General features: G+C 42.4%; 1 protein-coding gene across 11 annotated transcripts in view; it reads left to right on the forward strand.

The window, feature by feature from the left end:
* The window catches only part of LOC113021787 (dedicator of cytokinesis protein 3-like), a 227,761-nt gene that overhangs the window by 75,815 nt on the left and 124,835 nt on the right, over nt 1–27,111 (forward strand). For all 11 annotated transcript variants that reach the window (XM_026166506.2, XM_026166511.2, XM_026166507.2 and 8 more), the window contains exons 2-3: nt 8,716–8,799; nt 19,451–19,491. In XM_026166506.2, coding sequence (XP_026022291.2) covers nt 8,716–8,799; nt 19,451–19,491 — 125 coding nt within the window. The remainder of the gene's footprint in view (nt 1–8,715; nt 8,800–19,450; nt 19,492–27,111) is intronic.

Here is a 27,111-nt window from a genome sequence, read left to right on the forward strand (position 1 = left end):
ATCCTATAACCCATTAGACAAAATGTTAGAATATAATGAAATAAACAAATTCAAAGAACCAAAAACACAAAACACTGTGTCGACGAACCGGGCGCTCAACATGTTCACATTGTTTATCTTTCATATCTGTGAACTGAAAGCACAGATGTGTAAATGTGTGATGCGTTCGTGGAGGATCAAGATGCAGAATACAACATTATTTGCATTCGACCGTTTACAGTGAAAGGAAAGTCCACTGGGACGCATATTGTTATTAATGTGGTTTAATCCCAGTATATGTGCCCACTTGGGGCCTGTGTCGGGCTGCAGACAGCACCCACTGCAGGGACCCCAAAGGTTCTCTCTCAAAATTCAAATTCAAATTTTATTTGTCACGTACACAGTCATACACAGTACGATATGTAGTGAAATGCTTGGACAACTGCTCGTGACCTAAAGAAAACAAAAAAGGAAAAGGCTATGAATAAGATAGGAAATAAATATGAAAAATTAAAAAGGGTAAATTTAACTAGGAAGGAATAAAATATAAATTAAGGTTAAAAATGAAATAACTGTACAACACAAATTAGAATGAAGGGTAAATTTAACTGGGAAGAATAAGATAAAATATATAAATTAAAGTTGAAAATAAAATAACTGTACAACAAAATACACAATATAGAACTATATAAGAATGTATGAAGAAGTATAAATAAATATATACACAATAACAGCAGCGTGATTTAAGTAATGAAGTGAAAACAATGTCCAGAATGTCCAGTGTGTGTGTAAGAACTGTATGTGTGGGTCAGTACTGTGTGGTGGTGTGATTGAGAGACCGTATCGCCTGCGGGAAGAAGCTCCTCCTCAGTCTCTCTGTGTTGGTCTTCAGGGAGCGGAATCGCTTTCCTGACCTCAGCAGAGAGAACAGTCTGTTGTTGGGATGGCTGAGGTCCTTCACCATCTTCCTGGCCTTGGTCCAGCACCGTCTGCTGTAGATTGAGTGCAGGTCAGGGAGCTCGGAGCGGATGGTGCGCTCAGCTGACCGCACAACCCTCTGTAGAGCTCGTCTGTCCTGCATGGTGCTGTTCCCGAACCAGGTTAAGATGTTTCCCGTCAGGATGCTCTCTATGGTGCACGAGTAAAAGTTCCTGAGCACCTTGGAGGGCAGTTGGAAGTCTCTCAAGCGTCTGAGGTGGTAGAGACGCTGTCGGGCCTTTTTCACCACGGAGTTGATGTGACAGGACCATGACAGGTCCTGCGTGATGTGAACTCCGAGGTATTTGAAGCTGTCCACTCTCTCCACTGGGCACTCGTTGATGACGGGGGTCTGGTAGTTCCTCTCCTGCTTAGTGCTGAAGTCCACTATCAGCTCCTTTGTCTTACTGACGTTTAGAAGGAGGTTGTTCCTCTGGCACCAGTTCTCCAGATTCCTAATCTCCTTCAGGTAGGCCGTCTCGTTGTTATCAGAGATCAGGCCCACCACGACGGTGTCGTCAGCAAACTTGATGATGGTGGTGGAGCTGGTAGTGGCCACACAGTCATATGTGTACAAAGAGTACAGCAGGGGGCTCAGAACACACCCCTGGGGGGCTCCCTCTCAGTGGCTCAAAAGGGCAAAGATGTCTACGGGCCCACACGAGCCCACACGAGGCCCTCCTGGGTTTACTGAAACCTGTACACAGGCTCCAAAGGGCAAAACAGCTGTGGTCCCTGTATGGGAACATCTACTCAGGGCCAACGTGGGAAGTGTGAGTTTGCCCAGCTCACTTAGTTCACCCACAACTACCCACTGTGGGGCCGTGTGGGCACGTTTTCTGGGTAGTTCCACAGATAAAATGTGCATCTTTGAATTTCCAAGTTACAGAAGCTCTTACAGGCCTCAGCCTCGCTGCAGTTTCACCTTTAGGCTTTGATCTTTCTGAAAAGTTTCAACAAGATCCTGCAGCTTGGTTTTCTTTTTATATTTTAAACTCAGCAGGTGTCAACAGCTGTTAAAATACAGATCAGTTAATGAGAGGATCCCACTTTAAACTTTGTCATCAAACACTGCTCTAAGCTCATCTTTTAAAATCTTAGGAAAATGACTCCAAACAAGGCGAGTTTTTAAAGTTATGCCTTCTTTTTACATTCATTCAGAGCTTTCTCCAAATGATTTCATTAAACAGAATTCTATTTTTGCCATGTTGATCTTTAATCCTTCTACTTCTTGTCTATGGATGTAATACATGTACTTTGTATACATATTGTAAACTGAGGAAAGCGTCTTTCAGCTGTTACCTTCGTCTCAAGCTGTTTACATGTTTCTGTGCCAAACGCCTGGACTAACACCACCCCCGAGGAGTTTGTTTCTCCTCCTTGAGAGGAGTTTATCGGGCAAATTTATAACCAGCTACTCTGTGGAGCCACTATCTTTCTGAACTGAAGGAGAAATGGCTAAAAAGAAAAGCAAACGCTCCTAAAAATGTCTGGAGGTCATCACAACACCTGTGTGATAAGATCATTTAAAAGCAGAGCTGCTTTGGTGAATGTTTAAAAGGTGGCAAAGAAACACTTCCTTGAAAAATGTGTTTTTCACACCAATTTCCAATTTTCCAGGCATATTGGCAGACGTGTGACCGGCCTCTGAGGGAATAACTGACTCGAAGGAGAAAACTGGAGTCGAGAAATGTGAATATAATAATGAATTCTGTGTAAGCAATGTGTTGTGAAAGTGATCCATGTCCTAATTAAGCAATCAGGGTCTCGTATAAAAAACTATTAAAAGGAAAAAAAGGAAATGATCACCTGAGGGGTGAACTTCTTATAATACCTGTGCGCCCTCCATGCAGTTGATTGGCTCAGCTGTTAGTGCTGTTAGCTCACAGGGATCAGAGGACCTTTATGTGATGAGTTTGCATAATCTCTGCACCAGTTTTCTTAAGTTTCTCCCACCATCCACAGACGCGCTCAGTTAATGTTGACCGTCTTCTCACTAAACAGATATTAAATCTCAAGAGTTTCACTTCCTTATATTAAAAAACGTTGTGCTGTATGTAATTAGCAAAACAATGAAACTGCAAAATAATTGCAGTGCTAAGCAAAGGCAGAATCGTCTCAGCGCTGAACAGCACGACTTCACAGACCAGAGGCTGAATCAAATCCTATATGTTCGTCTTTTATCTACAGTCTATATGTTCTATGTGCGCAGTTTCAAATACAGCAGCAGTTTGAAACGGTGCTTTTTGTGGAGCTTATTGGAGAAACTGCAACTTAGTTGGATTTACTGTACTGCACACCGTTTCATCCAACTTTCATCTGATGGCCCAAAACATTTAAACATCAGGTGTGTGGAGCTCACACAGACGAGGTTTGTAGCACTACAAACCGAGACCAGAACAAAACTCCAGACACATGTAGACGATAAAAAAGGACTTTATCACTCCTGTGCTCCTGAGGTCCACAATTTTAAGGGAATACTTGTTCACACACGGACCCCCATGTGGCCACTGTAGCAGTAGAGATGACAGAAAAACCTCTGGGTGAGGCTTCTTCCTGTTAAAAGGGAGTTAAAAGTGCTTGTTGACATTGAGTCATATGATTGTTGGGTTTTCTCTGTATTATTGTCTTTACCTTACAATATAAAGCACCTTGAGACGACGGTTGTTGTTGTGGTGTTATATATAAACGAAATAGAATAGAACTGAATTATATACCAGCTGTAATCATTGCTGCTCTCTGCTTTAAAATCTCAAAGAGGGGGTGGCAAAGAGAAGATACCCCTAATTGAGACCCTACGGATTAGCTTTAATTGCTAAAAAACCCTCTCATGTCCTATATGTGCAAGTTTTTAAAAACAAATGTAATCTTTCTTGTATATTTCTACTTGTGGGTGTTGAAATTCAAGTGTTTCAAAGTGTTTTCTCTGCATTTGGATCTGAAAACACGCAACGATGCTGCACTTAATAAAAGATGATAGGAGATGCGTTTGAACAAGTTTGCAGCATTTTCCAGCGCGAGCACTGAAGTGCAGTTTGTTGATTTCTTTTATCCTGTTCGAACTCTTTTTGTAGTTACTCATGAATCTTCAGTGTGGCACACGGCGCTCTGAGGTCCTTTACTTAAAAGCTTGTGCCAAATATGTTTTCTTCAAATGTACAACCTTTGTTCCACTGATGAGAAGAAAGTTCCTTCTTTAAATTATTCAGCGGTGAAATTTGTGTCATGTGTCTGGATCAGTTTGGATTTTGGTGGAATTCTTGAGCAGCAATTAAATATTGAAACAGAGCTTCCACAGTCACACTCCAAATTGAATTATTCTGTTCACTAAACCATCTGAGAAGTGGCGTGTGCACAAACACACGCACAGCTTTGTTTCCATCATTTGTTTTTTGGGACTTCCTTCATCCTCACAATCTCATTCATACACAAACACGCACAGACGTGGAAAGGCCACAGGCTAAGTGGTGTGACTGGCTTAACAGATGTGAGTCATTTGTCAGACTATTGACCCAGTCCGCTGGATAATCTAAATGCCAATACGAGCCAGATAGAGCAATGCTAATCCCCGTGAGTGTTCGGTGTGTGTGCCTCTCCTCATCGTCTCTGCTCTGCCTCTTGTCTTCTCTGGAGAGCTCTTAGCTTTGTGGCAGCTTCCCCAGAGGCACAGAAAGGAAAAAACCCAAACGGACGTCTCACCAACAGGATGAACCAGCAGCTCCAAGAGTTTCAGTTCCACCTTTATTTGGGGATATTTGTCCCTAACTTACTGTTTTTCAGAATTTTTTAATTTACATAAAGTTTGTTTAATGAAAACATTGCTGTTCCTGTTTGAGTGGTGCCGTGGTCGAGTGGTTAACACGTTCACGCCCTGTGGTGTCTAAAGAATAGATGCATGGAACCACTGAAGACCATCTGATTTTTCATTAGTAGGGATATTTAAAGTAAAGTCTTTCAGGGATTATTGGATGTTCCAGATCAACCTTCGGTCTGACTGGATAAAATAAACTTAATGTGTATATGAAGCACTTTCATTAATACTGACTCCCTGGGTCTCATCCATCATAATTTCCATCCACAGTCTTTTCCATCAGATTTCTATTTCTGATTCCAGGTTATGCAGAGTTCTGTGAATACAAGATGTATTGTGCATGAAATCCACTGTTTGCAGTGTAAACTGAGGTCATCATGTGTTTCCTGCCAAGTTTTATGTCGTCTACAAGCCCCACCCAGAAAATGTTGTGACGCTATATAAACTGAAAAATAACTATGGTCTGCAATGATTTGCAAACCCCATAAACTGACAGTTTCTCCACACAGAAACGCTGAAAACACGCGTTTAAATTGAGACATTTTACTATGCTATGAAAAATATGAGCTCATTTCAAATTTAAGGGTTGCCACATGTCTCAAGAAAGTTGCGATGGGGGCAACAACACGGACGTCTTCAGCACTAAAGAAGACGTCGACCATCAGGCTTATTATCAGCTAGAATGGGACAGCGTTCTTCTCCCAAAAGTCCGGCAGCTGCTCTGCTCGGGTCCCAGACGTTGATGAACTGTTGTTAAAAGACGAAGGCCTGTCTAACGTTTCTGACACATGTTGCTGCCATCAAACTCAAAAGAAGCCTTTTTTCTTAAACCTGTACATTTTCTCATTTAATGTGTAGATTTGTAGATGATTCCATTCTATGTTTTTAGTTACATTTCAAACAGCTTGCAAACATTTTCAGTGTTGCGTCCGAGTCTTATCCTGATAAATAAGATGAGTGATTATTAAACATCTTTCCAGAAAGTTTCATCTTTCTTAAATTATTATAATCAGCACTAAATTTGCATGCTTTACTAAAAGGGTAATGAAATGAGACAGACTGATTAACTGATGTTAATTTCAAACTTCTGTGATGATCTGTGAGTTACAGCTCTCCTGTGTACATTACAGTAAGTGAGACGCATGCTGTTCTCTTTGGTGAGCCAGTTCTTATAATCTGCAGTCGTGAGCCAGAACAAAAGTCCTCTGATCACGATTACATACGTTTGGATAACAGGTGGGAGGAGGAGGAGGATGGAGTCACGCTCGAGCAGCGTTCAGAGAAGATGAGGTCAAGAACAGGGTCCATCAAAGCTAACAAGCTATTTACAAAGAGAGCGTGTAGCATGGGAACAATGGCAGCCGTCTGTGTCGAGAGAGACCGAACACTGGTCGCTGCTTCGGCCTCGGAGGGCTACAGCTCCGTCTCCTGGCGCGCTCTTCACTGTGCTTCAGTGTTTTTTCTTGTTGTTGTTTTAACACAGTCAAATCCAGTTCTACTTGGAACATGACAACTAGAGGTTTGTGGGACATAAAAGGTAATTGAGCAGTGGTTGGTTGCATTTTACACTTGGTCAGGGCAAGACCGTGAGAGCATGACAGGGTCTCTGATGATGCCAGGGACTATGATGGACTGACGTTGAAAGTCACAGCCAACAAAGAGAGACACACGGGGATGAAGGGCTCGAGGGAGTTGAGATTGTCAGTGACACAATCCAAAACAGTGACAATCCCAACTGATCGCTGCTAATAGTGGAGACAGAGAGCATTACAGTGACACAGAGAGTGACAGCGACGGCAGAGAGCGAGAGTGACGCTGATGATACGGAGACAGATGGTGACAGCAACACAGAGACAAAGCCAGGCAGAGACAGATGCAACAGTCCCGTCGGTGTGAGCTGTGTGTCCTCGCTGCCACAGTACCAGACTGCAGTCGGCAGCTCAAACTACAGTTTGCTGTGTGCACAGTAGCTGATTTTTTAAGCATTTCCTTCAGATTACAATCTTCTAAAATGGTTATGTCGTCCAATGTCATCTTTGAACTGCAGCTGGTAATAGTCGTCCGTCTGTCCTGTTGGTCCACTGCTAGCTGGAGAGCCTCTCACACAGAACCTAGGACAGGCGGAGAGCTCGTTCATGAGCCGCTACGAGTGAGGCTGCAGAGTGGTGGCAACTTTTTTGCGAGCATCTGATTCATCAGCTGTTTGTCTCAAAGTATGGCAAAGAACAATAAACAATAAAAGGTGAATCAAATGGACCATTATGGCAAGGCTGGGATGGTCAATTTGGTAAAGTAAATCCGTTGGGCATCTTTCTTTGCCTTTAGACAATAATTCTGATGGCAAAAGAGCCAAACGGGACAGGCAAAAAAAAACAAAACAAAACAAAAAAAAAGTATGGCAAAGAAGAAAAGCCTTTAAAATTTCCATATCTCCACCTAACAACAATACAAGGTACTGTGTTGTCTTTGGGAAACACAACAGTGATTATTAGAAACCGACCTCCTGCCTGCACCCAGGTTTGACTAGAACAGCGTTACTTCAAAGTGAAAGGATTTGTGGGCATTAGCAGAAATGACTAATGCCTTGGACTCCTCTCTCGTCGTCTTTTTACAGGTGGCATCTAGTTTTCTTGAGACCTTTTTAAAGATTTGCTGAAATTTGAATTTCAGATGTGGCGCTGTGTTAATTCAGCTGTGTGTAAAAATTCAGTTTTCACTGTCTTTTTTTATGTGTTTGCTCCGAGGCGGCAACAGCTCTCAACCCTGCTGTGACATGAATAAGTTGGCAACATTATTACCATATCTGCAACTTTTGACAGCTTTTTCATGCTTTCCATCATTTTGATATCTTGTGATTCTTTTTCTTAAAAAGTCCTAATTTAACAACATCAGGAACAAAATGACATGTGCAGCTAAGTGCGACGCCTGAGCCCTGCAGAGGAAAACAGCACTGACAGCGAGACCTGCAAACGGCATGCACAGATGACACGTTGCGTAAACACCCAGGGACTAAATTTGGAGACTAAGAGTGGGATTGGTGACAGAAAGCATGATTGTCCAGCGTGAGCACGACTTGGTCTTAAAGCTGTCTTTGTCTTCAAGGTCAGTTCACCACAGACTCAATGGGAAAGATGTACAGTCTTTAAAAACAAAGAGCCTTTATCAAAGCAGACAGTTAAACAGACAAAGACAGTTTTAAGATCTCGTCTTGTTCTGCGTTCAGACACACCTGTGGCCTCCTGTCTGAACACCTACACAGACGAGAGGACAGTATTGAGTCGCCTCGTGGTCGACGCTATCGCTCTTAGAGATGCATTGAAATTGATTTGAACTGTACCCATTTTTACCTCGTGACCTGGAGACTGTGCTCGCATCTTTTAGCATTACAGCTGCATTTGTGCCTTAACAATAGTTATATTCATAATAATGTCCGCTGCCCTCTTAGCCAGTTTACTCATGATTAAGACACCAGTGAGACTTTAACCTGCACGGTTAGATTTCCTGATGATCAATTTAACATTGCAGTCCTGTAACAGAGCCGCTTGCACTGACTGCATCAGCAGGATGAGCTGTGAGGCCCGTTGTTTACTGGGTGTACTGGAGCAGTCATGAGGAATATGAACATCAACAGTGCCTGGTACAGCACGGTCTGGATGTGCTCAGTCAAGCTCTAATGTCTAACGTCACCCTGTTGTCATGGGACAGACACGCAGTGATGAAAGCAGACGAGGGCATTACTTTGTATTTATGTGCTTTGATAACATCCTTTGATCAGTGATGAAAATAAGCTGTTGCCGTCCAAAAGTTCAGACGCCGATCTTTCATGCCGTAACCTTTTTCTTGTATTGCGTGCATGTTCGACAAATGTCAGAGCGTCTGCAGCTGTTATCATTTTCTCTGTCTTCCTAGGATCTCATCTTTTCCCATCTCTCTCATTCTCTCCACAGTCATCTGCAACTTCCGAGGCTCAGTGACTCAGGGTTTGGCTCTGGAGGTGGGGGAGACTGTTCAGATCCTGGAGAAATGTGAAGGTAAGGCTTCTACCTGATTGATAGCTTCATGAGATGCTGCGGGGGCGGAAGTTTGATGCAGCGGTAATGTCATTGATCATCGTTACGACTGTAAGCATCAGTAAACATGGTAAATATCCCCCAGAGCGAGCATTTTCTTTGCATCTCGCTCTTCTGTTCAAAGGCGTTTGCATGCATATAGAATAGAAACGGTGAGAAGAGAAACAGTGCGTCTCCCGGCAGCACAGCAGCCAGCGCAGGAAGTCATAACTCTAATTTACAGTTATTTTCTGCAAAGATAAAACATGTATGTCATCGCTCAGGTAGATATTACATAATAAGTTATCAATTTATGTCCTGTTCCCTGCAACAAAGTTGTACAATCTCATTTCATACACGACTGGTTTGACTGCTGTAACCTGTAGTAACGCTAAACGTACCTTTCCAGGTCCTTATGAAACACTCTGGCTCCAGCCGTCCACTCCACTCCAGTCCTCACCGTAACCATAACCCTGTCACGCTTTCCACAGTGATTCAGGATCAGAACATAAAACACATTTACATGTATAGATTCATCCCAACCGGCTTTCAAGCCTCAAAACGCGTAACACAGATGATTCATCAGTATGTTGTAGGGGTGGGGAAAAAATCGATACTGTGTAGTATCGTGATATTTTGTTTGCTAATAATGTATCGATACAGGGACAGCAGAAATCGATATTTTGTTACAAAAAAGGTTTTTGTGCTCTGACTTCAGAGCATGTTGATCCTTTTTCTGAGCAAGAATCCTGACATTCCTTCACTGTCCAACTTTTTTTTTTGGCAGCAATAAACATGACAGTTTACTTATTTTAATTTAAGACATTTTATATTTTAATTAAGTTTAAAACTTTTTTATTTAATGTAAAATTATATTTTGTTTTAATTTACTTTCAAATTCTTCAGTTGCTGAATGGGCTGCATAGTTTTCATAAATTGCATAGTTCAGAATAGCTGTAATTGTACCAGATGGTTGCATTCAGTTCAGTTGGACTAGACTGTAATACAAACCGTTCAGTTTGTCAACAATAAAACTGACTGAGATGAGAGAAAGACTGAGTGTGAGACTTTGATATTAGATAAAATGAATATTGATAAAGTTTACCTTCATGTACAGAATCTGAATATCGCAAAAATATTTTTAAAAATTGCGATAATATCGTATTGTGCGTTAAGTATTGTGATAATATCGTATCGTGGGATGTATGGTGATTCCCACCTCTAGTATGTTGCTCGTTGGGATGAGAACGTGTTTTACGTTCTTGATGCTTGCATTGTCTGTACCATGTTCCCAGTATACTCTACATCCCTAAGCATGAGTCCATGCTGTTATAGTAATCAGTGTTATATGAACATAGCTACTAACAAGTGAATCATGCAAAAAACAAACTATTTAAAATCTTCTGGTTATGACAGCCAGTTCAGTTTGACTCGTTTTGTTTCTACTTCCAGCCAATAAAGATAACACATGAAATCATCTTCTACTAGATTATTGTGCAAAAGCGACAGTGTTTTATTTATTACCTAAAAAATGAAATAAAGAGGAAGAAAAGGTCAGATGTATGTGTGATGTGGACAAAGTTATTCTTAGACAGATTTTTAGGGTTCTTATCAGGTAGCCAACTACGCCAAATTTCCAAAGCAAAGCCCGACATACGACATACAGACCTAGAAAAGCTCATTGATGCTCTCATTACTTCGAGATTGGACTATTGCAATTCTCTTTATCTAGGCCTCCAACTTTCCCTCATCCAACGCCTCCAACCAGTCCAAAATGCCGCAGCACGTCTTTTAAGCGGCACCAGAAGACACGATCATATCACACCTGTCTTAGCCAACCTTCACTGGCTCCCCATCAAATCCTGTATCGTTTTAAAAATCCTTTTGTACACTTATAATTTTAAATAACTTGTCGCTCAGCTACTTAATCGACCTCCTTGACCTTTATATCCTCAAGAGAGCATTTAGATCCTCCAATCAATGGCTCTTAGTGCAACCAGTGTCCCGACGGAAGACTAGGGGGCATCGGGACGCGATTGCTGCACATAAACTTTGGAATAGCCTGCCGGTTGATATCCGTGTGTCGGAATCCATTCAATCCTTCAAATCATGTTTAAACCCACCTGTTTAAGCTAGCCTTCGAAACAAATTTGATTTTAACTTCTACCCGGTCCGCGCTTCTTACCTGTAACTATTCTGTATTTTCTTTGTTCTTCTATTGTTGTAATCCTGCAATGCGGCACTCGTGTGACGCACTTTGGTGTACCTTGGTCTTTTAAATGTGCTATAGAAATAAAACTGAAACTGTAGGTTGTTCAAAGCATTTCAAGCAGCTCACCACCGTTAAAGTTTTGAGAACAACTCCAAGTCTGTTCCAGTTATTGTCTTTATACCGAAGCATATCGATCATTCACTGCAACTGAACATCTTTAACAGTGTAAATAACCTTCGTGGGTGTTTGTGTTTAAGCTACTGTTTTCACTGGTACTTAACTAGAGAATGTAACCTAATTTGTAGGATTCAGAGCCCCCTCTCTCCATCTTATTTCCCTAAATTTTGTAAAAAACCACTGAAAGGAGTCCACGCCCTTCTAAATATTCTTCACGCGGCCCTCCTTTTAGTCCCTGTTATCTGAAAAGAGAACACTCTTGTCATTTTTCCCACTAGTTTTTGGTTAAAAAAGCAGCATTCAGAGCTGCAGTGGTGCAGTCTGCTGTTTGCTTCAGTGAATCACAGTCGGTCCATTTCCCTCCAGATTTTTATGAGGCCACCACACAGAAAAGCCTTCACGTTAATGCTGCGGCAGCAGCGGTGGCTGTGTCGCCACAAATGTGCACAGTAAAAACAAAGTGGCACTCATTGCTGCATTCATAGTTCCCTCAAATAATGAGTGTAAATAGCCTGTAATAGCCTCGTGCGGGCCTGGATGGGAGCCCAAGTTATTAGCTGCTGTTTCTCCCATTGTTATTTCTAGTTTGACTCACAGAAATTAACAACTCAAGCCAGGATGTGTGTGAAGCCAGAAAATGTTGTCTTTTGCAGATAATGAGTGAGTATGTGCTCCATTAGCCACAGCTGGGGAGGACGCTAGCATCGATCTAATGCCAGGGGCTGATTAGGCTTCTCTTTACCCCGAGGGGAAGATGTCCAGAGGAGGAGAGAGGAATAGACAGAGAAGGAAATATTCTGTTGATGGGTTCACTTTGTGCCTTCCTCACCCGCCTTGTTGTGAGGAACTACAATCTGCACTTGCCTTCATTTTCCTCCCGCTTCCTCTGAATTCCAGCATCCTTCCTTTACACTCCTCTGGTTTCTCTTACATACACTTCTTGTCTCTTGTCATCTATGCATATTGACCAGGCAGTCTCATATTCAAGGCTGAGCTAATTCCTTGGCATCCAATCGGCGTCTAATTTGATCGGGTTATGAAATGCAATCCTGCTGGCGAGGGACACGACTTATTATCCGAGCCCTTGTGGGAGAGACTGGCATCGCAGCTTCCCCTGTAGCACGCAGCGATTATCAGGGCAAACCAGGGCTAACTGTTGTCCAAGATCCCCGAGGAAATTTCAAGAACTCGCTCTGCAGCTTTGGTCATTAACTGAACGTGTAAATAGATTTGTAGAAAATACCCTCTAAACAAAGGGCTGCTACAGCAGGACCTACATTTATTAGAAGATGCACTAGTCTAACGTTTAGAGCGACAAACACAAAAGAACTGTTATTTATTATTTATCAGTTAATATTTTCATTTTTTATTGAGGTCAAAGTCCAGAAGTGATCCATCATTGCTAATTCTGCTGCTGCAGGAGGACTCGAGGTCTCGGTTAAAATTGGCTTCATCACAGTAGCCCCCCCCCCCCCCCCCAGACAGAAACTCAGGGGATATATTGACAAAGCCATGAAAGTGGCAGACGAACTGTTGGAGTCCAATCGTCAGAGTCCACTCCACAGATTACAGTCACAGCACTTAAGAAAGCATTAGAGTTCGATTAGAGGGCCAGCAGCCATTTCAGGTATGTGATTTTATTCTCAATACTGTCAGCGCTGCTGAAGCGCCCATAGTCAGCTGAGTGCTAATTATGTTGGAGAGGCTCTTCAGCTGTAAGATTTCTCTTTTTTTGAAGCAAACTTCTGGCACTGTGCAGAGAGCAGCTGTCAGCAAATAGCAGCTAAGTATGAAGATAACCTGATGTTATAATGTGACACTCGTTTGAAGACGAGTCATTCTGTGTGTAAAATGTGGTGGTTAAAAAGTCCAAATCTAGCAAAGCAGGGTTTTACCAGATTTGATTAGCTGGAGGGAAGCTCAGCTTTGATTGGTTATTATGCCATTGGTTGTATCTGACCTCGCCTATCAGAGCAGTTAGAGGCAGACTAAACGTTAGGAAACACAGTCAATGAACAAAAAGTCATTCGCCATGAGAAAATATCCACATTGTGATTCATACATCAAAATATGGCAGTTTTATTCTCTCTCTCAATGTCACTGCTGTGAGGCTGCAGTAAATTCCTTCAGGCTGAACACTCAGGTTTAGTCTCAACACTCCACTGAGGTGGCAGGAAAACCATCAAAGGAACCCAAATACGAAAAGACAGAGTAAACAACAACAGACAGCGCGAGGAAGATCGAGGAAGAAAAACCCAAACTAAACCCAAACACCGGTGAGAGCGAACTCAACCAAGGTAAGTAGGGCAAGGAAAGGAAAAAAGGCAGCAGTTTGCCACATTTGAAACGAACCTTCAAAATAAAAGAGGATGTAAAGATGGTGAAAGCATAAACTCGCAGAGACACACAGCGAGACACAGATAGACGTGGCATCAGGATGTAACAGGGGACAGGCGGGCAGGCTGTGGGGCGACCCTAAGCGACCTGGTTTAAAGAGCTGGAGCAGCCTAAGACAAAGACAGGGCTCAACACAAGGGAAATGAAGAATTTTCCAGAAAACCATCTTGTTTTCTGAACACTTTGGAGAAAATCCAGAACACACTGAGGGGGGGCTTCTTTCACTTCTCTAAAGGCCAACACCACAGCCTTAGAAAGCCCCCTCCAGAGTGACCACTGGTGTCATTGTAAATACACTGAGGTGGTGACAGTCTGCATCAGTGAGCCAGGCAAGCATTAATAGATGTATATTTAAAAAAACAAAACACGTTTTTTGTAGGCTACTTTAAAAATGACCTGATTTCCACTGGTTATGCAGCACCTATCAGATGGTTGAGCATTTAAATGGAAAAATGGAAGGGTGTGTAAATGTAGACAAAGTTTTTTGTTGCCAATAAGTCAAACACAAAGTATTAAAACAGCCTTACAAAGACACGGTTCTTCCTGTTAAAAGGGAGTTCTTCCTTCCCACTGTCACCAAAGTGCTGCTCATAGGGGCTCATATGATTGTTGGGTTTTCTCTGTATGTATTATTCTAGGGTCTACCTTACAGCATAAAGCACCTTGAGGTGATGGTTGTTGTGATTTGGCGCTGTGTAAATAAAACTGAATCAAAAATTGAATGTTAGAAGCACAGAAGAGCAGCCGTGCTGCTGCAGAAGCTCGAATCACCTCTAACGTTTGGATGCTGTTTTCAGAGCTTTTTCGAAATGCGGACTCATGACAGGGATGCTGTGGATCCTTTAAAAGTCCAAAATAAATGATCCTACATAAGGATCCAGACAGCAACTACTGTCCCCGGCTACAGAAAAGACAGTGGAGTTGGAGTAGAGATGAACAACCGTCACAGCAACGAGTGACTTTAGACATAAATGTTCATAGAAAAGGTGAAAAGTGACTTTTTTAAAGACCTTTAAAAATATGAGTACTGTAACTGTAACCATATATAACAAAAATATTAAGATGGGCAGGGTGATGGGTGACCACAGACACAACCACACAAATAATGAAACAAGCTCCGAGTCGTTTGATTTGATTCAGAATTTCAAGTTTTACTCTTTTTACTACTTGATTTTGCTCGTACCAAATTGCTTTCATAAAATTTACTGCAACTAAAGTCTAAATCGTGGACGTTCACCGTGGTCTTTCCTTGGAGCCTGCTGTCGAGGCTAAAACCATCCCAGAATCAACAAGTGCCACGATTAGTAGCAGAACTACAGGTGGAGCTGATAAGATTTGATCTGCAAGGCTATTAAGGTTACTTTTTATCAGGGTTAGCAGGAAAGACACCTGTAAGATTTAGAGGTAGTACGTACTGGGCGAGTCACCTTATCTCAAATCAAATCAAATCAAATCACTTTTATTGTCACATCACATGTGCAGGCACACTGGCACAGCACATGCGAGTGAATCGGCTCCAGAACTGTGCATTATCTATGGATCAGGGATTAGGACTTCTTTTTATCAGAGAACTGAAATCAACTTCCTGGTTTTGTGGGCCTACCAATCGACACCATCCATTGCAATGGAAGATCATTCTCCTATGGATTTACAGAAGGTTTGTGGAAACCTGAATTTCTCTGTGGACTCTGATCTCCAACTCAAAAAGCCTGATTGGTGCAAAGAACTGCGTAATCACAGAACAGCTTCAGGTCTCCAGATCTAGCGGCTAACAGAACAGACATCACGTTTCAGCCACTTCTCTGCTTCTTTTCAGTGAGTTTTTCCTGGGTGGGATAGCGCCAGTGTTGTATAAACTGAGGAGGCTGTGTTCCCATGGAGTGGATTGGTGGCTCAGCTGCAGCTCGCACTTCTATTGGATCCCTGTCAAAATTACAAAGAAAAACAGCCTCATGGGTGCTATTACTGCATCAACAAGCAACTTCTTTTTCATTAACTACCTTGAGGTGTGCTCTACAGGGTTACAGCAGCACTCAACACTCATATTTGACTGATTTTGTAGCTTGACGGAAACCTGCATCCACCGCGTAATGCAGTTTTGATAATGAGCGCAGACTGAACATGCATTAACTCGACAAAAGTGTTTTGCAGGGAATTTTATTGGTAATTATTTTGGTAACAGTGCAAAATGATTATTCTAATGACCACTTTGTGAGCTGTTTAGATGCAGGAGGCGAGACGATTGCTCTTCTTCAGAGTATGCTGTAATTTCAAATTACTGTATATGCACCTGCGTGTGCACCCATGTGCCACAGATAAACACCGGCTCTGTAGACGCTGTTTCCACCGCTATAATTCATCCAAATGTTTCCCCTTGTCACTCAAACCTCTTTCTTATCCCCTACAGATGTGGTAAATTTACTCTCTGTCTGTCACACACACACACACACACACACACACACACACACACACACACACACACACACACACACACACACACGCACACACACGCACACATGCACACACTACGTCAGGTCTTACGAATGGGCCGAGGCGCTGCTGGCCCAGCCCATGACTGATTACCATATAGATGAGAGGTTGGGGAGTAAACACAGCCGTCATAACGAGGGTGATAAATGAATCTTGATTGGTTATTAATTACTCAGCCAATTAAGCCCTCCTCCATATTCAGATCAGATGATGGGAAGCTGCAGAGAAATGGATCTCATGATTTTACAAGGAGATGTGATGAAAGTTAAAGGGTCTGATGTGCTGGACAGCACTGGAACATTTCCGAGTATTTAGTAAATGCGTGCTGATGTTTCACTGCGAGGGTTTCATGATGAGTTCTGTTATTTCGTAGTCTTACAGGAAATTTCTCCTTTATTTTCTGAACTGTTGTTGAAAGTGTTTGTCTCGGAGACATGCTGGCGATTCAGGTGATGTCTGCTCTGATAAATGTACAAGGAATTGCCTTCCTAGCTGTGTGCATTTGGTAGTCTAAGAAGGTCAAAGTAATGATTTGCATCATTTTGATGTAAATAAATGCTTCTTTTGGTTCACTCTGTCACTGACAGACAGTCGCCACCCAACCCTCACATTTCCAACGGCCAGAGGCACAATCATTTTTATTTCCACTTGGCTGGAGACAAATGATGTCCCCACTGACTAAGAGGATGTCTGGGTGCTTCTCCTGCACATATTTAGTCCCTGGATACCAGCAATTTTAAGCTGTCAAGATTTTACTCCAAGTCGAGTCAACTTTCATGGCAGCTTTCTGCTCCGCAGAAGCATCTGATGAATGTCCGTCCATGTGGAAAGAACGGCGGTGTGCTCTGAGCCCTGAAGAAGAAAGGGGTCCATCACTGTCACGCACGCGGGCATGTACTGTCCTGTAGGTCATACAGTGGTAAGAGAAGAAGTGTTGAACCGGTCTCTGAACCAGATCACGGACAGATATAGACCGAACTCTCTACTTCAAACACCTGAGCGAGCACCAGCCTCCCGTGCAGAAAAAACATGGTCACATAATGCTGGCTTCAAAAGTGAGACAGTCCCAGGACACTCGTGTTAAAATTTCATGATTGAAGTACTTGAAAAAAGGTTTTTAAAAACGTCCTCAAAACATTTTCAGTTTGAGAAACGCTTCGTCACTCATCCAGGTGACTTTGCATTATGACTCAAACTAGCACCGCTGAAGGTAAATGGCTGGGAGGTCAGCTACTTGATCATGAACGTTTCTCCCACTGAAAACGCTGCGTCCAGATGAACAGAATCAACTTTTGTGGATTTACTTACCTGGATTATTGAGCGTGCATCAAGACCTTTTACAAAAGTTGTTTTTAAATAATGCGGAGCCTACAATTAAATGCTGTCCTGCACACGTTCTCAGTCCCAAAGCGTAACATTTTACACTAGGTGACAAATCATCAACACATTACGTTTCCGGCTACCCACCACGTTCCTAAATGACGACCTCGGAAAAATGAGGAAATATGAGAACCGTCCGGACTCAATCTACACATGTTCACTCTTTTCCTTCAAATCGCTTCGAAACACGCTATTTAACGTCATTAAAGTCCTGGTTAAGGTCAGGAATAAGGTTAGGTTTAGGGCTACAATACAGGGCTGGAACGTCTATTACCGCGGGAGCGTCATTCCACTGGATTTCATTCATAACTCGGCGCGTACCATAACAACGCGGAAGGTCTCCTTCCGTGCTCCTCAGGAACGCCGCGGGACGTGACAAAACGTCACCCTGTTACGCCTCGGGAGTGAGAACGGGCTGATATAACATGAGATCTCATCCTGTACCAAATCTCCCCTTGTGGGACAATTAAAGGATTATTCTATTCTATTCTATTCTGTACATGAGATCTCATCCTGTACTTGGGATCTCGATTCTCCACATTAGATTTCCATCCAGTACAGCAGCGAAAGCCTTTTGCACCAAATCGCCCGGCCAGCATTTGCATTTTGCAGACAAAAAGGCTGAAATGACAGAGATACTGTATGGTTCTGATGTTATCATAGGGTGCATCACTTTGCAGTGGAATTTTTATTTTAGAAGTTATGATCCGAGCACATTCACACCGGCTTAAGTTCATGGACGACATCAACAGTTAGCACGAATGACTCGAGGCCTTCAGGGGTAAAACTCGTTCAGTGTGAACAGGTTTTGTGTGTATAATAGATTCAGCAGATATTCGACTTTATTGTCAGAACTTTCAAGTTCTCATAAAAGTCCTTTCAAAGACTCAGCATACACATCCACACACACACACACAGCTGAGCGCAGTGAACCACATCTGTCCTTCACAGCAGTCTGTCTGTCAGAGTCTCTGACTGACTGTCAGGAACCTTCAGAAGCATCAGCTGACGTGTGGACACATCAGCTGAAGACCTTCAGTCTGCACATTTGTGTCCGTGGCTACTGTTCTTTTTAAAGCAACCTGTCACTAAATCAAAATGTTCTGAACAGAAATCTGTGGAAAGATTTTTTCCCCCAAAAAGCCAATCATGTTGTTACGTTTGTAGTACAGAGGTTTAAATGTGCTGCAGGTAGACCTGTATTCTCTATGTGCTGCATGGCCTTTCCTCTTGATGATCATACTTACACTCTGTACTGAACCATGAATGAAGCCATCGGACAGAATAACATCGGGTACGGGAGGGTTGGGGGATTTTTTTGTGGTAAAGTTTTTCACGTATTTCTCAGTTATTTTGTAACTGGTTATGCTGGCCATGCAGTTAATGCCCCAGTAACAGTAAAGTTAATGTTATGGCTCTCTATGTGATGATGGCCCACAGGTACTGCCAAGATGGCAGCTGAATAACAAACCTGACTTTTGACTGAATGAGGACTTGAGATTTGCACGATCATTTTCCATCCATACTAAACCTGCAGAATCAAACTACAAGTTTGATTCTTGCTTTTCTTAAAATGTGCATTAACTGGAGGCCAATCTCTTTTATTGTTTTTGTGTGAAACGTTTGGATGTGTATGGGCGAATAGACCCACGTTATGGGCAATAACTACATATTACTACTATGTAATAAGTTCGTATCAAACCATGTGTGTTATGCTGTAGTGCTGAGAACCATAAACTGTTAATGGTGGAATTTCAAGTTTTACCATTACCTTCATTTTTTAGTTAGCTGTATATTTCCATTAAAACAGCTCCTGTAAGACAGAATTTCTTGAACAAAGATCTCTGTGTTGGAAAATGCTGAAGTCAAAGTCACTGCACGTTTCCTCCGGCTGCTGAGTCATGGCCACTTTTCACTCTTCACGATCTCCGTGTTTGTTCATCAGTCTTAGTCACTGCTGTTTGTGTTTTCTTTCAGGATGGTACCGAGGGTTCTCGACGAGGAAGCCAAATGTCAAGGTGAGCCAGGCTGACAGCTTTGGTTGTTCAAAGCTTTTCCCTCAGACCAACTTTTGCTCCTGATTTATTCATTTCTATTTATTTGATCAATGCTGAGAAAATTGCTGTTTATTTAGCTGCTGTCTGTAACTGCATGTGACGCAAACTTATGCAAATAAATACCAGATACATTTTTTCTGTTCATTTCTCCTTTTCAACATTTACTTTTCAGAATTTAAACTTCACTCTGGTAGATCGTGTTAGACACTCTGAAGATATATACTGATGAAGCTAATGTAACAAAATGCATAATTGATGAGAGTAGAGAGGTGAAATTATGGGAAACAAAGAGGTAAAAGTCGTGAGATGCTTTTATGGTTGGCACAGCTGCTGGTAATGTATTGAACTCACGTCTCACTCTCACCAGAACTCATATAGTGTAACGTGGAGATGAAGCCAGCCGCAGTGGTGTGCAGCTGGATAGCGAATGAGCGACTTCTAACTTTCCACAAGTACTCATTTATTTTAAATATCAAAAAAATAAAAGTGCCAGCTCTACTACACGTTACTTGCGTACATAGGGAAGAATCCGTTACAGAGACGCTACACAGTGAAGAAGAACAAAAAGGGCGTGACCTGCCAGTCACGAGTCAAGAGACGCCACCATGTGGTGCTACACTGCATTGCAACAGCAACTGTTATAATAGCCTACACTTGGGTGGGCTGCATAAGTTTTTAAATATCTGATTAAATACACTTGGCTACTCATTTCTTTTCTTAAACATTAAACTATGGAGCCAGAAGCACAAAGCCATCTTTAGTAGATCTGCTAGTAGACTGAACCGTCTCTTACTTTGAAATTTCCGACAGTGCTAACTCCGCCTCTCCAGAAATCTGAGGCATGTTCTTATTCTACCAAGAACTTTTGTTTGCTGATCGCCATGGCATCAATCTCTGCTTCTGTCAGGCTTTCCATACAAACCTAATCTAACAACAAACATCTGTTTCACAAAGCAGGCAAGAAGAGTAACTTTGAGCAGCACTTACTATTAGACATGTTTTTCTTTTGAAACACATTTGATTGAAGGATTGTGTCTCATCCTTGGCTGCTGTACTCAGATGTTTAATCTCTAACCTTTGCTCTGACAGAGTGCTACTCTGGCTCTACTTTAAATTATCCTGCTAAAGGTCGCTAATATAACAGCTAGCTGCTGGTTGGACAGACCTTTGCTCATCTGTAGTACCTTCCTGCACTGAGAATATAAAGCCAACATGGCTACGGGACATTTTTTTTAGCTGAAACTTGTAACACCTGGTAGTTGGTTCAGACTGGGGTTGGATCACATTCACACCATAAATGAAGCGCCTCCTCCAAAGGGTCCCGGTGCAGTCCTTTGGGTCTCCCTCGATTACTGTGTTCATATCTGCACACATCAACCACACCGAGGGGGAAAATGGACCAGAGTTCAATTTAAACGGACTAAACACTGCAGGTGGGAAAACACCCGTAGTACTACTTAGTTTAAGTTTCTTTGTGGTAACTTTTAGGTTTCTTCAAATTTTTTGAAAACAAAAATCTAAACTGCTGGCAGGCATTCTTTGAAACTAGGACAAAGATTGTGTGTCAATATTTTGTCCTATCAATACAAAGTGTTTCTTTCTGATCCAGCATCACATTACAGGAATGTGTTCGTTGCAGCCAGACTCCACAGAGACAGCGTTTTATCAGAACATGTATGAAGACCATGACAGCATGCTGTACGGGGAATTTCACCGCATGTCTGCAGAGAAAGTGATTCAGTGTTTTCACCCATTCATCTCACAAATATCTGACAGAGCAAACTCACCTAATTGACCCTGCTGCCCACACAAGAAGCCTTACAGCTTAAGCTTTATTTGTGCCATTCACTGGTATATACAACTCAAAGCATGCTGTTCTATTTTAAGTCTGTTTACTCGCCTCTCGAGCACTTCTGTAACACAACTGAGCTGCAGCCATGTTCGAAACTCTGAGGAACACCAGAGCTGCTGCTGCTGCTCCAGCTAAAGGCTGTGTTAAGACTCAAGGCAACCACAGACAGATAAACCACACCTGAAAAGCTCTCCTCCTAACAGGTTTGTTTGTCAGAGAGAAGAAGTCACAAACAACTAAGGATCTGGCTGAGATTAAGAAAAACATTTACCCGCATAGATCATTGGGAAAAAGATGTCAGTTTCCAAGTGAGAATAAAGATTTGGCTCTGGAGCGATGGATAAAGGTCAGGAGGTCTGAGTCCAGACTGACCCTGTAGCTGCATCAGCCAAGAAGAGAAGTAGATGAAGTGATGCACCCATCATGCCCAGTTAGTGCCCGTTGTACAAGCCTGTGTGAGTGTTATGATGTGAGGTTGCTTCAGTTGGTCAAGTCCAGGTTCAGGATATCAGCCGACCACCTAAATGTACTCAGTTACAGCATTTTCTGCTGAACCCCTGAGAATCTGTGGATGTGTTAGTGAAGACTTTTCATCGCGGTCAAACTGTCACATCTGTAAAATTTAACAAAGTTCTGGACAGAAACGAATGTTATGACCTTCTATGAGCTTGTTACATTATTACATTTATGCCAAATGCTCAATGTCATCAAAGCTAAAGGCAGTCCAGTGAAGCGCGTGTGTGTGTGTGTGTGTGTGTGTGTGTGTGTGTGTGTGTGTGTGTGTGTGTGTGTGTGTGTGTGTGTGTGTGTGTGTGTGTGTGTGTGTGTCTTTGCTGTTTTTCATGGCTGGCTTTTTACTGCAACGTGACACTTTGAAGAGCAAGAATTGTTTTCTACCAGAACAAAACATGATTTTGTTCTGGTAGAGCCACAGATTTATTTTATCTTCCAGAAAAACGTCATCAGTTTCTGTAACATTCAGTCAGTGCTTATTGCTGGCTCATGTTGAACGAGCAGCTTTCAATATAATGCTGCGTTCATGCTGTTACCTGAGAGCTTTGTGAGGTAATTTCTCTGCAAAATGAACGTGAGTCCGTAGAGATTATGTTTCTTTTTGAGGATATCTATTTAAAAATAAAAACAGAATGCAAAGATTTGCAAATCTCCTAAACCTTTAATTTATTCACACAGCACACAGTGGTGGAGTTCTGGGAGATCGATGCTGTCCCAAAATGATCTGCTCCACACTCCGGTTTGTCCCAGTCACACAAAAAGAAATTGGGAGACAGTTTTTTTTGTTTTTTTAACAAAGGTAAAACTCATATGTCAGCTTTTTATTATATTTTGTGGAATGAATTAAGCAGAGTGTTGACTGTTTAATCTAACAGATTTTACTGGAGCTGCTTCCCTGAGCCTGTGATTCACACCAAGAGCTTTGTTTCCATCACTCTCCCTTTTTAAAATCACCATGTCTGGCTCACATGCTAACAGGCTTGTAGCTTTTTTAGCCGGTTGTGTGTTTGGTCCTGGTCTGTCCATTTCCCCTCCTGTTTCATTCTCGGTCCATAAGAGGCTTTACTGTTTATCTGCTGCCTGCTCTGTGCTGCAGATAGGTGGCATGAAAGAGATCAGCTATTGCTTTGTTCTTTATTTTGTCTTAATGATGAGGCGGTGCCAGAAATAAAACAAGCCGACCTTCAGTTTGGATTTCAGGTGGATTTGAATGTCTCAGGAGGGAACTGTGAAAAACAAATCCCACATTTAGTGTCTGCTCTCTGTGTCGTTCAGTAATTTATTGATACGACCTTATTTCTTGTAATATCTCTGGCTGTGTTGTAATGCAGTAATGCACTGAGCAGCGATTTGTCACTTCTAAAATGTAAAGGTGATTTTCACTGAATATCTCATCATGGGGAGTTTGACTTCTGCTACTTGAACCAATACTAATGAACTTAAAATCAGTTTAGATTCATTTAAATATTAAAAAATAGTCTGATTTTTTTAAAACATATTCATTTCACTTTATTTGACTTTCCCATCTCTGTCACAGTTTCCTCTTCTGTACTCGAGTTTCTCTTGCAGAAGAAAAGTTGATCTCTGTGATTTAATAACTGGTTAAACTGCACACAGATTTTTTCCTGCATTCCTCTTTTTATCTCTTCAGGTGCGCCGGAGTTAATCGAGCTGCTGTTTGTGTGAGAGGATGGGAAACTGAAATAAAGTACACTCTCTACCAGCATCACAGCTTTCATATACACCAGGATGCAATTGTTCTCAGCCAAGGTTGAAATGCGATGAGCTGCATTTTCCAACAAATATGAGTCACCGAGGCTCGCTGTTTTCATAACTGCAATTCAGTCAGACAACTCATGTTTGAAATGACTTATTACTGTAGCAGAGTACGTTTGATTTGGCATCTATAAGCTCTCAGCCTATCACATCCTACAAACACGTCGTATAGAAAGTCGGGAGTGATGAGTAAATAATCCTGTACAGGTGGATGTTGGGATGGTGGAGGGAATGAAACGGCAGCAGCAGCACTCAATTGGGGGGGGGAGAGAGAGCAGCAGTGCAGCTCGAGCTGACTGCAGTCTGTAGCTCCTGAGTTTTGCTTCATTTCAATAACATCCATTTCTTTTTCTTGTGTGACTCACTGGTGACATGAAGCTTGCTAAATAGTGGTAAATGTGATGTTTTAGATATTGGGAAAATATCTTCAAAGTATTTTACAGAGAAACTTCACTGAACTCATCAGAATGAACATTTTAGGAGCATTGATGCTAATGAGTCATTTCACTCATTCTTACTATTGATAAGCAGAGATAAGTGAGATTTCCATGAGAGCGTGTCATAAGTTAACAGTTATGTTATATCTATATAATCCTTCCTTACGGCAGACCAGTCTAGAGTGGGCTGTTGTGTGGTGCTTGATATACGACCGGGCACTGCGCTGTATTTCTGTGATGTCAGTCCCATGATGCTCCCCAGCAGCTGATAAATGAAGCAGAAGGACCGTTCTTCTCTCTGCTGCAGATCTGGCTGTTAAACCACAGAGTGAGGTTTTAAAATCTCAGGTTTTCTTCACAGTGACTGTGTCGCAGTGCTCCGAGGATCCTATCGGTTTGTGGTTCCCCTTAAATAAGTCATACGTAGGGTAAGTTTTAAAAAGCTGTTCTTTAAAAAGCACCTCAGGTGCACATTAAATGTTATGGTTGAATCTGTGAAATAAGCCAGAGTGCCAGTAAAAATCAGGTCTTGTTGAGAGGTCGCATCTCCAGGGAAGCTTTGCCTTGACTTGCCGAGGACCAGTTTGGCTGTGGGCGATGCACCACCATTCAAATCTGTGGGTTGCAGCAAGGGCAATAGGATTCAGCACAGCAGGCATAATAAGAAAGAAAAAGTTGAAGCTCAGGCTTCCTCATGCAAATGTCAGTGATCTAGGGAGGCCTGCAGTAGAGCGCTGCTTATCAAAGACTGCTCGTCTCCAACCTGCATCTTTACACCGACTCTTAGTTTGGCTGCCACTGAAGCCAGGAAGAGCAAAATGGAATAAAACAGACGTGTCAGGATCCAGAACCCTGTTCTTTTAAATATTTGTTCATGTTTTTACTCAAACTCTGATGAATCGGAAGCTCCTGTAAAAGTATTTGATTTGACCCGTCATTCATAGCTAATCTGCAGACATGGTAGGTTAGCTGAACGGCTAACAGATTAGGTGCTTTGCAGCCCACCTCCACCACAGCTCCTTCCTTTCTTGCTGGGCGTAGTCGTAGCTGATGGCTGCTCCATCCTGCACGGAGCCCATGCTGCTGCTTTCCCACAACAGAACCAAACTAGCAGATGTTTCTGTTAACTGACGTGTGAATGCACTGCTAATGTTAAACAGCAGACATACTGCAGATGCATACGTTTGCATGTATGCATGTTTTTCAGTTATCAGACATCCAAAATGCTGCAGCAGACCACTCACAGCCTTACGCACATATTTGTTTATTACTTGCAATTAAACTGAGTGAAACGTAATATTCAGCGGCGCTGCCTTTAGCATGTTTGCAGCTTTTGTAGTGTACAGACTCCTTCAGTCAGTCAGAGTAGAAATGGGTGTCATGCTTAGTTAAACCTGAACCTCTGGCCTCTGGTTATGTCATCCTTGTGGTAGAAGAGTAGGTAGCTGGAGAAGAAGAAGTGATGGCACATTTGAGCAAACACTAGAAGTGAGAGAAAACATCCAGAGACAGCCTGTGGGCAGTCTGAGCAAGAAAGTTGGATTTTATATAACCTCAGTGTGGACAACTCCACACACATAAGTTAAAGATGATGGCTGTGCTGCGATTTAAGAGTAATTCGCTTTTTCTTACTTTTCTCTCTCACACACTGCTTCTGTCTGAGTGCAGCAGCTCAGACAGAAGCAGTGAAGAGCAAGGCCTCCCACTGTGATGCAGTAGTGTTCAGAGATTGTTCTGGGTGCTGGAAACAAATAAAAAGTTATTAAATGTGAGGAAGTTGCTACAATGGCAACATTAGATGAACTGAAGCCTGATGGTCACTGCTGTGAGTCTGAGCGATGTCAGACACAGTGATTGTATCAAAACAATAAAACCCATCAACTACGAAGTATTTGAATATTTCTGTACGCGTCTACTGAGAAACAGAAGCAGTTACAACGTTGCAGTCGTTGCCATCTGAGGTGCCGATTAGTCTGACTAAAAAACTGTCCGATGCACCTGAACAAGCCCCGCCCTTCAACCCAAAGCATCCACTCCCACCATCCCACTGCCAGACACTACAGATGGGTTTACACATTTTTGGGTGACACAATAGTGACTTACACTGGAATTTGGTTGATAGTTTGTCTGCTTTGATTGTAGTTAAACGCTACCAGTAGTAAAAGCTTTGGTTGTGTTAACAGTGTATGGAAAGTGTGTGGAAATTCATTATGTGTGAGTTTAGTGCAAATCTGTGTGACACGAGCTCAAAGAGCCAACGTGTGATTGAGCCCACTCGCGTGCATTCCCACCTTTGCGTGCCTTGTTGTGCTGTGTGATGGTTTCTGTGTGTGTGCACCGTCTCGTGTGTTTTCGCTCTCTCTCTACCAGCAGAGAGGCATCAGCCCAATCCTGTTAGTTCCACTCTAATCACCTGGTTTCTCCACAATGGGCTTGCTGGTTGAAACGAATCGCTGTGTCTCCCGGAGGAAATGCCTTCCTGCTCAGAGTCTGCTCTAATTCAGCTGCACTGTAAAAACTTCACACGCTGAGGTTCATCAGCGTTCAGATTACCGCAGCCGTCGGGGCCACAGAGAGGGCAGCTCGCACTCAGTGAAAGCAGCGTTTCTCAAAGCTCTGATCTGAGAGCTGCTGTGGATCGCTCTTTGTAAAAAATGTCTGATTTTCTTTTATTTGTTGGCAACAGAGAAGGGCAGTAACGTGTTACTTGTAACGCATTACTGTAATCTGATTACTTTTTAAAAGTAACAAGTAAAGTAAGGGATTACTATTGCAAAAACGGTATTTAGATTACCGTTACTTTCACGCAGGAATGCTGCGTTACTGCGTTACTAAAACCATGATTTTTTTTGCGAGAATGTCTCACGACAGTGACGTAAGCGAGTGCGCCGTTAGTGACAACAGCTGTGTGCAGATCAACAAAGGATCATATATGGAGTGCAGAGAGAGTATGAGCGTGCAGCGTTTAAAGCGTGGAAGTACTGACCTTACTTTGAGTTTGAT

Source organism: Astatotilapia calliptera, chromosome 5 (assembly GCF_964374335.1).
Source record: "Astatotilapia calliptera chromosome 5, fAstCal68.1, whole genome shotgun sequence".
NCBI lineage: Eukaryota > Metazoa > Chordata > Actinopteri > Cichliformes > Cichlidae > Astatotilapia > Astatotilapia calliptera.